Source organism: Calidris pugnax, unplaced genomic scaffold (genome assembly GCF_001431845.1).
Source record: "Calidris pugnax isolate Ruff unplaced genomic scaffold, ASM143184v1 scaffold18, whole genome shotgun sequence".
Classification (NCBI taxonomy): domain Eukaryota; kingdom Metazoa; phylum Chordata; class Aves; order Charadriiformes; family Scolopacidae; genus Calidris; species Calidris pugnax.
In genome coordinates this window covers 5,211,854-5,224,698 of record NW_015090812.1, presented here as the reverse complement: position 1 = coordinate 5,224,698, position 12,845 = coordinate 5,211,854, and the positions used below count along the sequence as shown (strand labels likewise).

The window sequence follows — 12,845 nt, the reverse complement described above, 5'->3', positions numbered from 1 at the left end:
TTGCTTGTTTCTTGTCATGCAGGAGAATTACTCCACCCAATACAAACAAACCTTTTTAAAATATTCTTTTGAAACAGAAAGATGACAAAGAAAAAACCACTGCTGAAGCTCAAAGCACAAATAAGATACATTAATTACTTGGCATCTTTTCTGAAATAAGAATTATTAACACAGTGCCACCCCCAGCAACAGCAAAATCACACAAGTTGCACGCAGCAGCAACAATACAAGTTGCACACTTCCTTCATGCTCCAAGGAAACCTGACATTTGATGCAGTTCCCAAGTAAAGGGCTTAAGACCTGAGGACAATACGCACCTTACATAAATGCTACAAATCATGGCTGGTTGCTGCTAACAATAGGGAAGAAATACTTTCAACTGGGGAGTGCTGAGCGTATCAGCAAACTGATTAGTCATGCTCCAGTGGGCTGCAGATTCTCTCTGGCTTTTTATGGCAGGATCAGAACTGCCTCTAAGCCCAAAGGAAAACGCCGTGCACCGCTACCTACCTTTCTGCTAAATCTCTGGTGGTTTCTGACATAGTCATTGGTGTGTGCCCGCTCAGCGCCGCGGCAGGAACACCCAGCAGTGGTGGCAGCAGCACCGGGTGCCACTTCCCCAGCCCGGAGTGAGGGTGACACTGCCAGCGCAGGGCAGCGCTGCCTGCGATACCCGACTCTCCGATTGGCCACCAGGGATGATACGAGGGGAGTAACGAGCATCCCTGCTTCACTTAGGTCACACTGCAAACGAGCCATTTGGAGGCCGGCCCGTGACACATGAAGTTCATTTATCACCGGGCACTTACTACTCAGGTAGGAGGTGCTGGCAGCTGCCAGCTTATCTCTGATCTACAGACCGGTCCCACACCGGCGGCAGCACCGGCCATCCTTCATTCAGTACTAACTAGGCAGGAGTCAAATATCCCTGTAATTACAGACCTAAAACAATAAAAATTACTGCATGCAGCAGCGGACCACGTCAGAAACCCGTGAACCAGAACAGAGAGTGAAAGGAGGCCGGCTGACAGGCAGGAGAAACGAGGCATTATGAGGAGCTGACAGGCAAAGGAGATGAGAAAGTCCTTCTCCCCAGCAAGGATTCTCTGCAAAACAACCTTCAATCCACCAGCCAAAATGCTGCTAATTGTTGGCTCCTATAAATTTGGGAGGTAGCAAGACTTTACGTGTTCTTTGTAAAAGTCTCTCTTTAACGCCACGCAAAATGACACGGGTTGGCATAAACAATTTAGTCAGTGGAGTTAGCTCCTCTGGCTGATTTTGCCCAAAATAAAGTGGTGTGTGCTGCCAAACTGCTTCGCTGGCACATCAGCAGGACTGGTCCAGTACTTAAGAAGGGCAGTCATCTCTCTCGTTAGCACGGCTGGACTGTAGAAGTTGATTGACTAGGATTTAATTACCTAAGTTAGTTTCTCCAAGTGCATCTAATGTTAAAAATTACACATTTATTTTCTCCTTTTGATCACACAAAGCAGTATTAATACTGAAGACATCACCTGCTAAAGGAAGACCCAAAAATGATAAACAAATGAGGGATAATTTCAGGAAGGTGCTCTGAATGCATTAGCATACCTGATTAAATCTCTTGCTGGTTTTATGACATCCTGTACAGGAAAAGCCTGTGCTGCATTTGGTATAAAAATTATTGTAATAAATCCACAGGCTGCCCTGTTAATGACTCCATTACATGTTTGTAGCAGCACCAGGTACCTGGGCCACAGCAGGAGATAAAAGACATTACCGGATTGTTATTTTTCCCCCAGATGGGAATAACTACTGCTTACAAATTAAAATTAACTGGGGTGCTTCCGTGGCGGGATCGGGAGCTACTTGGAAAAGATTATTCATCGTTTTCACTAGCTATTTATACAATTTCTAATTGATACTGTATTTCTCCAAATGGTCTTTGAAGTTCTGTCTGGTGAAGGCTCTGGCTGTTTCTGCCAAGTTCTTCAAGACTTGAGTTGGCAGGTTTTTATTTGAATATCACTTCTCTGGTAACAATTACACACTCAGACATCCTTCAGCATGCAGCCTCTCTTCCCTCACATGTATCAGTGTCTTCTTTTCTTTTAACTAAAGAAAACAAATATGAAAAATCAGGATCTGAAATATTTCCAAATTTAGGACATTTCCCTTCTGGTTTTAGAAGCTTCCTTCCTTTATCACTTTCTGGTGGCAGCTCTTGCAAGGACAGTCGTATGGTTCTCATTGTGGTCTTATTATTTATGAAATCATCGTTCTCTGCCCTGGGAACCATGACAGGGGGTGCTTCACAAATCATAATTACAGTGTATCCTCTGACTTAACCTTAAGTCCTGATCTCCCCACTCCATTGCCTTCACATTTTCTCAAGTCAGAAGTGAAATTATTCAGGACATCCTCGACAACGCTCTTTTTACTTCAACTTCAAATCCTTTTTATGCCAACAACAATATTGAGCAAAAGAAATTAGCAGAACTAAGCAAAAAATTAATTTTGGAATATTAATGAAAAGTAAAGCTCTATCAAAAGTAAAAAAATCATGATGTTAAATCATGGTCAAAAGCAGGGGGAGGGAAGGCTTTTTTGAGCACGGGAGTTACTGTATTTCTGCATAAATTTTATTTCATTGTGTGGATGATACTGAGTGGCTTCTTACTATAAGTTTGCAGCACACAGGCTCTATGATTTGTCATATGGATTTCATTAATAAAAAGGATCATGACGCCTGTATTCTGCAAAGTGCTGAATTACTACTCATTTTACCTCAGTAATTTTCAGAATTTTGAAAAAAAAAAAAAAAGGTAGGCCTGAAGTTTGTGTCTTTATAGTAATGCTTTTAATAGTAATTCAAGAACTCCTTCAGTATTGTGAAATGCTGAAACAAGTTAAATCATTCATATCCTAAAATATGGATGCATTTCTCTGCCAAATCTATGTTATCTGCATAAGTCAGCTGAGGTAGTGTGCATGGGTAACTTCATTTGGAGGAAGAGAATAAAATACAAAGAGTCAAGCACAATTGAACTAAACCAGTACCTGATGAGAAACTACCACAGAGAAGATCAAGTGCTGGTGACTCAGTTGTTGTCTCTTCTCTCCATTATCAGGAGACACAGGGAGCAGTGGGAACACACCCTGTTTTCCCAAATATATCCCAAAGATGCGAAGCAAGTAAGATGCAAGATCAAAGAAGAGCATCTAATGGAAAGATGACATTCCCATCCTGAAGAAATGTCACAGCAACATCTCTGTAACTGTGCCAGGGACCTTCTAGCTCAGAGGCTTGAAGAGCAGTGGTGCAATTGGGCTCAATGATACTGCTTTCATCTTAGTCAGAAACATCAACAAAGCTACTCCAGTGAACACTAATCTGGGTTTTGGCTTGATTGCTGCAATCATTCTACCTACACTGCACAGTTGGCTTCTGCTCCTGCTGTCCCACTGAAACATTTCTCCTGCAAGACAACAGAAACTGTCCAGCACCCAGCCTCACTGCATGGAAGGCAAGAACAGGGCTGGTCATCTGAAGGGTTACAATTTCAGCTCAAAAAGTTCCTCTTAAGTAATTTTGAGGTATTTCTCCTGATTTTATATTTAACAATTTGGACAACACCGTGTTCTGGTCTCCTTTACTCCCTTTCTTCCAAGGGCTTTCTGTGTAACACACAGTTTCAATTTTTAAACACTAACGCTAATCTTATGTTTTTAGAAGGCAGCACAAACACTCCTATCGCTGGTAGAAAGGACTGGGTTTTACCAACACGTTTTTGTAGGTCTCTTAAGCTACCTGCATCAATAGTGAATATACCTGGCAGCACACCTTACTGCTACAATGGTGGGGAGCTCAGCATGTACAAAGAAACAATAATTAGCATTACATTCTCTCTGTCTTCTCAAAGAGATTTAGAGGGGGTTGCTTCTAGCCATATAGTCAGAAAAAAAAAATAATATTGCAAATTCTTAAACAACTCATTTATAGAGTATGAAATGGAATTGAAAAGAGATTAGCCTCACATGCCCAAAGCAGCCTAATTTTTTCCAAAAAGGAAGGAGTAGTAAAACCACATTGCTCCCTACAAACACAGTGCCACTCCGGCTACCAAAGCTTCATCAGTGCTAACACTTCAGCCCTTCACAGACGTGAGGAGCATCCCAAAGCACATTTCAGTTCCTAACAAAAATACCCCACCCAAGACACCTCCAAGATATGAACACAACCTGGCTTGCAGATACAGAGGCCACCATGCGTGGCAAGTCCTGTCACTGACACCAGGGCGTCCTCCCCATTGCATGTTTTCAAACATATCAGCAATGAATACAGAAATTCTTGTCACATGTCATGGTTTCGGCTGGGATGGAGCTTTCTTGCTGGCAGCTGGCGTGGAGCTATGTTTTGGATTTGGGATGAGAATAGTGTTTATAGCACACTGGTGTTTTTAGCTACTACTGAGCAGTCAAGGTGTTTTCTGGTCCTCACAGCACCCCACCATTGAGTAGCCTGGGGACACAAGGAAGTTGGGAGAGGATAAAGCTCTGACAGCTGACCTCAACCAACCAAAAGGATATTCCATACCATATGTTGCCATGCTCAGGATATAAAGATGGGTGAAGAATAATGGGGGAAAAGGGAAGGTTCAGACTGATGTCATTTTGTCTTCCCAAGCAACCATTATGTGTGATGGAGCCCTGCTTTCCTGGAGACAGCTGAACACCCACCTGCCCATGGGAAGCTGTGAATGAATTCCTTGTTTTGCTTTGCTGGGGTTAAACCATGGCACTACTTTCTCTTCTCATAATGATGGATAATCACAGAGACATTAGGAGATACCAGGATACACCTGGGGTTATTTTCTTTAGCCTTTTCAAGTTTACCAGGTAATTTCTAAATTGAGGACTACTACTTTTGTAAACAGACGACTGCTTTGGGCAACGCTGCCTTACAAATGTTCTGAGCCCAAGACTGAAAAAATTCTCTGCGTTCAAAGAAAACAAAAAGCACATCACTTTGGAAGAATTCTTTTTGTCTTTTGGAAACATTTCCAAAACCACATGAGATCAGAAATAATCTCGGATGAACAGCTCTCATTACCATGAAAAGGCGAACACCAGTAAGCAGCCCTCACAATAATCTGTTACTATTCAGTTTGCAGACAATACAGACATTTCTTCATAATTCAAAAGCAAATAAGTTAATGCAAGAAATTTAATTCTACCATATCCTTTCCTGTTCTATATGCCAAGCTACTAATACCTCAGCATTTAGCTTCTTGTGTTCAAGAACACGTTTCTGGCCTGTGACTAAGACTCCTCGGTGCTGCAGAAATGCCATTACTTCTAACAACAAAGCAATTGGAAAGGTTTCAAATATTCACGTTCTCAAATACTCAGCACAGAGACACAACAGTGATGCAATTCTGGAATTCAGGAGATCTTAGTCAGTATTTCAAGCTGGCCAGGGAGTATGACACAGTTTATTTTTGAAGTTAACTCTCAAACCACCAACTTGTTGATGCCTCAGCAATGTCAAAAAAAATTTAAAAATGTTAAAAAGATACTCAGGCATTTGGACTTGCCTGTTCCAGCAAAGGCTCACAAAACAAAGGGATGTGGGCAGAGCAGTCAAGTGAGTAGAACAAAGTCCAGGGAGTTGCTGGACTTGTGCTGGGCCCTTGGTTTCACCGCTGTTTAACTTGCACCAAGCAGGATCTAGGTTGCATTACGTTAACTGTTCTCATCCTGTACCTGAATGGGCAAACAATGCAATAAATTCATTAAGACAGGTTTGCTCAGATAAATAAAAGGTATTGGTGTCATGTTTGCAGTTCCGTGTTGTACTGCCATGACTGCTCACGGAGGGCTAAACGCACCACAGTGAGTGCATTTCCCAGTTAGTAGAGCTGCCTGCATCAAACAGAATGAAACATATATATATACACACAATATAGTCTAGCAAATTACATATTATCAACCCAAGCATCCTGGAGCTTCATTAACCCATCGGAATGTACAAAGAAAAAATTAGCTCACACAGGGACAAAATAAAACAAATATATCCAGCATTACAGAAGGATTGCTGCAATTAAGACTAAATTTTCACGGTAAATCAGTCTGTATTGATACTTAGCAAGTTTTAACAGCTCTTCTTTTTCAATTCAAATGCTCTACCTTTGTCACGTTGAAGGACAGGTGTGATTCATATCACACCTTTTTGTTTTTTAAGAGTCCTAAGGCCTTCAGACAACCTTACAATACCCATTTGCTCTGTTCTCAAAGCCCTCTAACTTCTCCCAGTTTTATTGCCTCTGGTCAACCTACACTTCTGACACAGTTACTCTCCATGTTTAAAGGTCTAATCCTGTTCATATTAAAACTAATGGGAAATCAACCAGAGATGCACTAGAACATTGTCTTGCAATGGCCTTGAGCACATTTAGGTGCTCAGCCAACAAACAAACAAACAAACAAAAGCATTAAGCAAAATCAAGCTCCCATCTGCCACATTTTCAGGGTAAGAAGCCAGACAAAAACCTGTTGAGATTTGTTTTAGTAAGGACTGCAAGATCAGGGTAGAGGTCTGAATTATTTCTGAAATAAGAGTGAGAATTTAGGGAAGGATGTTATGTAATTTTCCCTTTTGGTTGGATTCTGCATTATCTAGCAATAATAAAGATGGACTGGTAGGTCACAAAATAGTTACCTGTGCATCCTACCTCGATGAGTCGGTAACGTCTGCTCAGTACTCTTTTTACGCTGACTTACACATCACTTCTTTTAGACTTCAGGTTTGTGCCAAACATGGAAGGGATTTTCCTGCAGAACTGTAATTTGAGCTGAGATGTTTCTTGGTTTGTTTTTTGGTTTTGTTTGTGTTTGTTGTTGGGTTTTTTTGCATTAAATCTATGCAAGGCATTTTCAAAACAAATTACTTTGTAATATGTTTTACTGCAACTTACAAAAAATAATAATGCTTTTGTTTCAATTCCCTTGCTGAACAGTACTTCAGGTTCTCATAAATAAATAAAAAAGAAATTACACAAAATACTTTAACAAATAGGGGATTGTTGCTTTGCCTTTAATCATTGCTTTACATGAAATTTCAGATTATGTTTCCCTGAGAACTTCCAACAAACTGACTTTATATTTCAGAAGTCATCTGCAAAGCTTACTTCATGGTACCTTGATCAATAACAATGCCACTTTCTGTCTAATTAAATAAAAATTCAAGCATAGCACTTCAATATGCCTTTATAACTCTCCTGAACCTGCCTATTGAATTAATACTGAAGAACAGAAAAAGAGTACTAGTAGGAAGTTTTCTTGGCATTCAGTATTTCTAAAGCCATTTTGAAGAGTTATTCTTAGGCACAACAGCTTCAAGAAGCAGACAGCTATTATTCTCTCCATTTCAGAGTGCAAAACGACTAAGCAAGCTACCTGAGGAGAAAAATCAAACCAAAAAAAACCAACCAAGGCGGATTTAGAACTCGGATTCAGAGCAGTCTGGGATCTTTTTGGCATTTTTTCTCTTTCTGACAGGAAACACAGATTGGTCAAAATTAAAAACTTTGATGCAGACACAGTGAGATTTCACCAGCTCCAGATGACAATTTTAGTTAGAGCCAAAGAGAAAAAAAGATAAAATTATATGGAAAGTTCAATATTGTATTCTATTTGACTTGCATTCAGTATTCAAGCCATTAAGTCAAGTATACCTGAATGATCATCCTAACACTTGGACTCTCCTTTGATAGTTTTTTTCCCACAAAAGACGGAAAGTTTTATTATCAAAGACAAAAGCTGAAAATCTGAAAAATAGGAGGTCATTTTCCATCACCCCTACTCAAAAAATCTGCCATTTAGTTTTCAATTCCAACCAGTCCACTAGACCATCGTGACCTCCAACTATGAGCTAATAATGTAAATCTATTCCCAAAATATACCTGAAACCTAAGAAACCACAAGCTCAGCCCTGTGAAGACACTGCCTGGGAGCTTCATTGGGGTTCTAAAGGAGCATTTTATGTAAAATGTAAATGACAAAAAGGAAATAGTAATATTTTTTTCCAAAAAGTAGCAAAAATCCTGATATATATGCTTTCAAAATTGCGTAGTAGAGTAACTGAAACACCTGAAGGGCTGTACATCCCAGTGCAGTGTCACACTGGAATGTGGCAGCTGGTTCCAGTAGATGGAGCTGCAGAAAGGCGATGAGGAACCAGCACCAAGTTCTCCAGCAGCTTCTTCAGGAACACGGTCCGACTTTTGGGACAACCTGCTCAATCTAGCAGAATTGAGGAAACTCCTTCCTGCACCCCTTCCTCCTTCGGAACATTTTTGCAAACGTTCTTCTGCACATTCAAAACTTTCTGCAGCCCAATGCAACCACAGTCTCTCAGTCTGTGCTGCTGCTATTGCCAGAGCAAACACAAGACCTGGAAGCCATTTAATGATGTCATTTAAAATCATTATTGCAAACATATAGCCCACCTTCCCATCCTGGAGATTAAAAACAATCAAAAAAAAAATTTTGGTCCTTTAAAGAATTATCATGACAGAACATGGCAACAAAATTGTGTAAAGCTATTACAAATACTAATACATGTGTCATTTAGATCATTAGCAGGTTTAACACTCTGTATGTTTTAACCCTACAGGATTTCACTGCTTTAAGTGCCACTAGACCACCCCCCACCTCCATTCTCTGTAATACCTCTAATGTTAATATAGATGCCACCAAAAAAACAGCACTATCACATAGTTTATATAATATGAAGTTCAGGAAACGTTTTCCACCATGGTTTCTGCAGCCAAATTAAATTATTGGGACGGATGTTTGCCATTTTCAACTTGAAGATACAGGAATATATAAGATATAGGGAAAGCATGTAGGCAAAGGCAGAGCAAACCACTGCTTCCAATGGACCCTTTACCACTCTTCTATGCAGAGAAACGGTTTGCTGACCTCTCCAACAGCCGCACTCCTAAAACTTCCTACTCCTGCGTAGACAGTAAAGCAGATTATTTCAAAAGCCTTATGTCAAACAGGGAATCCACAAACGGGCCCTTAACGCAGCCACGTCTAAAATGTAACGCGCCGTCATCACTGGGCAAGAACGTTATTTGCACACTGATTCAGCTATTGAAAAAACACCTCCCTCACACGCACACAATGGAAGTTTATGTATTTTAGGGGCAGTGGGAGCGCACAGGTGGAAAGGGAGAAAAGTTTTCCACCTGCAGCTCCTTCCTACGGGCCAGCAAGAAGGCGTTGGGTTACAGAGTAATTAGTGCCAATGTTTTCCTATCAAGGGCTGGAACAAAGAGGAGCCCAGGGAAGAGCCTTTCCTTGGTCCTCCTCGCTCTTCCACAGGCTTCAGAGACACCACAGGGCTCTCCAACAAACGCTTTGAAGAACACGGTTAATTTGCATGTAACTACCGAGGGACTGCAGCGCAGGTATGGCAGTGCTGCTGGCGGAACAAAGGAAAAAAAAAAAAAAAGGAAACAAAAAGCCCTGAAAGTGGAAAAAAAAAAAAAACCAAAGCACCCCAGTTTCTGCCCCTTCAGGGACGCACAGAGGGACCGGGCCGTTTGTAGGCGGCCGGGTCCTCCCGGCCTGCGGCGGGGCCGGGCCGCCCCCGAGCCCGCAGCCCGGGGAGGAGGCGGGCACCGACTCCCCACAGTAATTTGGGGAAACTCCATTTACCGGCTTCAGAGCGAGGCGGGAAAACGGGCCGCCCTCATCACCCCCCCCCCGCGGCACCGGCGCCACCGGACCCTCCCCGCCGCCGCTGCCCCCTCTCCTCACACGGGACGGAGCGTTCCCGCAGCCCCGGGGGAGGCAGCGCTGCTCCCAGAGGGGGACGCCCCACCGCAGGCTGAAGCGGGAGAGACCCCACCGCCCCTCTCCCGGCCTGAGGTAACCGCCGCAGCCCCCCAACCCCTCACCCCGTACCGGGCCCCGCCGCTCCCGCTGCTGGCCGGGCGGGACTCCATGGAGGCGTCGCGAAGGGCGTCGCCGGCTTCTCCAGAAGCTGCGGGCAGGGAGGCCGGAGCCGAGGGCTGGCGGCGGTGGTGCTGTTGCTGTTCCCCGTGGCGGGCGGGCGGCCGCCGCAGCCAGCTCGCATGGTGTGGAGGAGCGGCGGCGGCGGGGCTTCGGCGCATGTTCGGGCAGGGCCAGGGCCAGGGCCGGGCCCGGGCGGAGGGGCCGCCCCCACAGGTGAGCGGCGGCAGCGCCCGCCCCTCCGCCGGCATGGCCCCCGGCCCGGCTCCTTTTCCCTCAGGCTGAGGGAATAACGCGGTGTTGGGCCACGGTGGGTGCGATCGTGAGGCGTTTTATAGCGCGGGAACCGTGAGGCGCGGGGGCTTGGGGCAGGTGTGAAGGTGGAGGGGAGGGAGGGCTGGGGCCGGGCCCAGGAACAGGCGGGAGGAATCAGGAGTCGTTAATTCCTCTTGAGAGAAAAACCTGAGGAAAATGTAATTCGTATTTCACCGGCTTTTAAGGTAGCCCGCTCCTCGGAGGAAAGCGTTGGCCTGGGTGGAGCCCCACACCCCAAAACACGGGTAATTGTACAAAAAGGAGTGACACCCCAACAGCACTTACCCCTCGCATGTGGCATTTACAAACGATTGTTTATAAAATAAGAGTCCAAACCCAGCTAAATCCCTTGAAATTACAAATGCATGCACAATAATGAAAAAATTGTTTTAAGTTAGTTTTTACATACATTATAACCATATATTATAACCCCCCCCCATGATAGGGGGGTTGGAGCTTGATGGTCTTTAAGGCCCCTTCCAACTCTAACCATTCTATGATTCTGTATCAATCATGCCGCTACAGGATAAGAAGAAATTAACAAATCTAAAAAATTAATCTCTTCTCCCAGAGGAGATTAACAAAAGAAAGGAGTTTGTGGAAGGAAAGGAGCAGGGGGAAGGAAGGTAAAGATAGAGCCAGGCGAGGGAGTGGCAGGACAAACAGGACTGGGTTGACACAAGGAAACAATGGAGACCTTAGTGAGAACAGTGGGCACAGAAGGTTAAAAAAAGAATTTCTGAGCAGCAGAGTGACACTGGGGTTGGAGATGTGCAGGAGAGGGAGGCGGCAGGCCCTGCCCCACGCTCTGCTGCTCGGGGCACAGCTCTTTCCAGAGAGGAGCTGAGACAACACACATATTAATTCACGATTGCCTCAGCTAAATTAAACCTTTTAGGCCAACAAGGGATATGATCCAAAGAAGCATAGCCAGCAGGCCGTGGGAGGTGATTCTGCCCCTCTACTCTGCTCTGGTGAGACCCCACCTGGAGTGCTGTGTCCAGCTCTGGAGTCCTCAACACAGGAAGGACATGGACCTACCTGTTGGAACAGGTCCAGCAGAGAGCCACTAAAATGGCCTCTCCTGTGAAGACAAGCTGAGAGAGCTGGGGTTGCTTAGCCTGGAGAAGAGAAGGCTCCAAAGAGACCTTATAATGGCATTCCAGTACCTGAAGGGCCTACAGGAGAGATGGGGAGGGACTCTTTATCAGGGAGTGGAGTGATAGGAAGAGGGGGAACGGTTTTTAATTGAAAGAGGGGAGATTTAGATCAGATACTAGAAATAAATTCTTTCCTGTGAGGGTGGTGAGGCACTGGAACAGGTTGCCCAGAGAAGCTGTGGGTGCCCCATCCCTGGAGGGGTTCAAGGCCAGGCTGGATGGGGCTAGTCTGGTGGGAGGTGTCGAGGAACTCGATGATCTTTAAGGTCCCTCCTAACTCTTAACCATTCTATGATTCTATGATCATAAGCAGTGGTGACGAGCACCTTCACAGACCTATTTTGGTACATATGGAAATCCACAGTTTTCAGTGTAAAATACCTGTACACACATTTAGTTTTTTTTAAATTGTGAAGCTCGTACATTCTAGTTCACAGGTTTCGTAATGAAGAGAAGCTTCCCCTGTGATTCTGCACTTTAGGTAAAGCCCATTTTCAATAGCCTGTCACATTTAACCTAAAGAACATCTTTATTAATTAGCACCCCAGAATATACTCTAAATTGATTTTTACAACTTTTAGGACATCTGTCTTGTAGGGACAGAGCTGAAAAAGCCGAAACAGAAAAACAAATTTGCATTATTAGCTTAACTGCAGCTTGAGTTAGTTATTCTCTTGAGCTTATTATTGTATGGTCATGGACAGAACCATTGTGCTTTTACTATCTGATAGTAAAATAAATATTTTAAGAGAAATTGATCACATATTAAGGAAAATTATAGAATTTAAATCTACGACTAACACTCAGCTAGTACTTTTATGTGCAGTTTGCAGGATTCTGGGTCACTGGTTTGAACCTCACCCATGTTATTTATTCAGTTAAAGTTATTACTGGATGTGGGCCTGACAAAGGACTCTAAACTCCTCAGAACTGTTCTGAACTCAAAGACCTTAGTCTGCATTACAGAAAAACATTTAAGAATAAGGTGGTATTAATCGAGTTTCAGATGTGTATTTAAAAAAAATAAAAGTCTACAAGAAGAATTTTACCTAAAAATCCATTGAGCCTTTCAAAATCAGTTTTTTTCGTATAAGTGACCTCACCTGTTCATATAATATCTCAAGAGAGACTCCATTCTGCAGAAAACAATCCTAAAGACCTTTTGGCTTTGAATAAAAGTTCAATGCTACATAGTCTCAACAGAATAAATACTTAATCTCTCCACACAGGAAAAAAAATCAGTCTGAGTGAGTGGATCAGGAGTTAAATACTTAATCTCTCCACACAGGAAAAAAGTCAGTCTGAGTGAGTGGATGAGGATGAGCCTTTCATTGACTTGGACACTGTCAGATGCAAACCGCA

The 12,845-nt window shown here is 43.4% G+C and overlaps 1 protein-coding gene across 1 annotated transcript in view; it reads right to left on the bottom strand.

The window, feature by feature from the left end:
- TTC39A (tetratricopeptide repeat domain 39A) overlaps nt 1–10,141 on the bottom strand; it is a 56,167-nt gene extending 46,026 nt beyond the window's left edge. Inside the window, exon 1 of the mRNA XM_014939495.1 lies at nt 9,961–10,141. Coding sequence (XP_014794981.1) covers nt 9,961–10,001 — 41 coding nt within the window. The 5' untranslated portion in view covers nt 10,002–10,141. The remainder of the gene's footprint in view (nt 1–9,960) is intronic.
- Between the last annotated feature and the right edge of the window lie 2,704 nt (nt 10,142–12,845).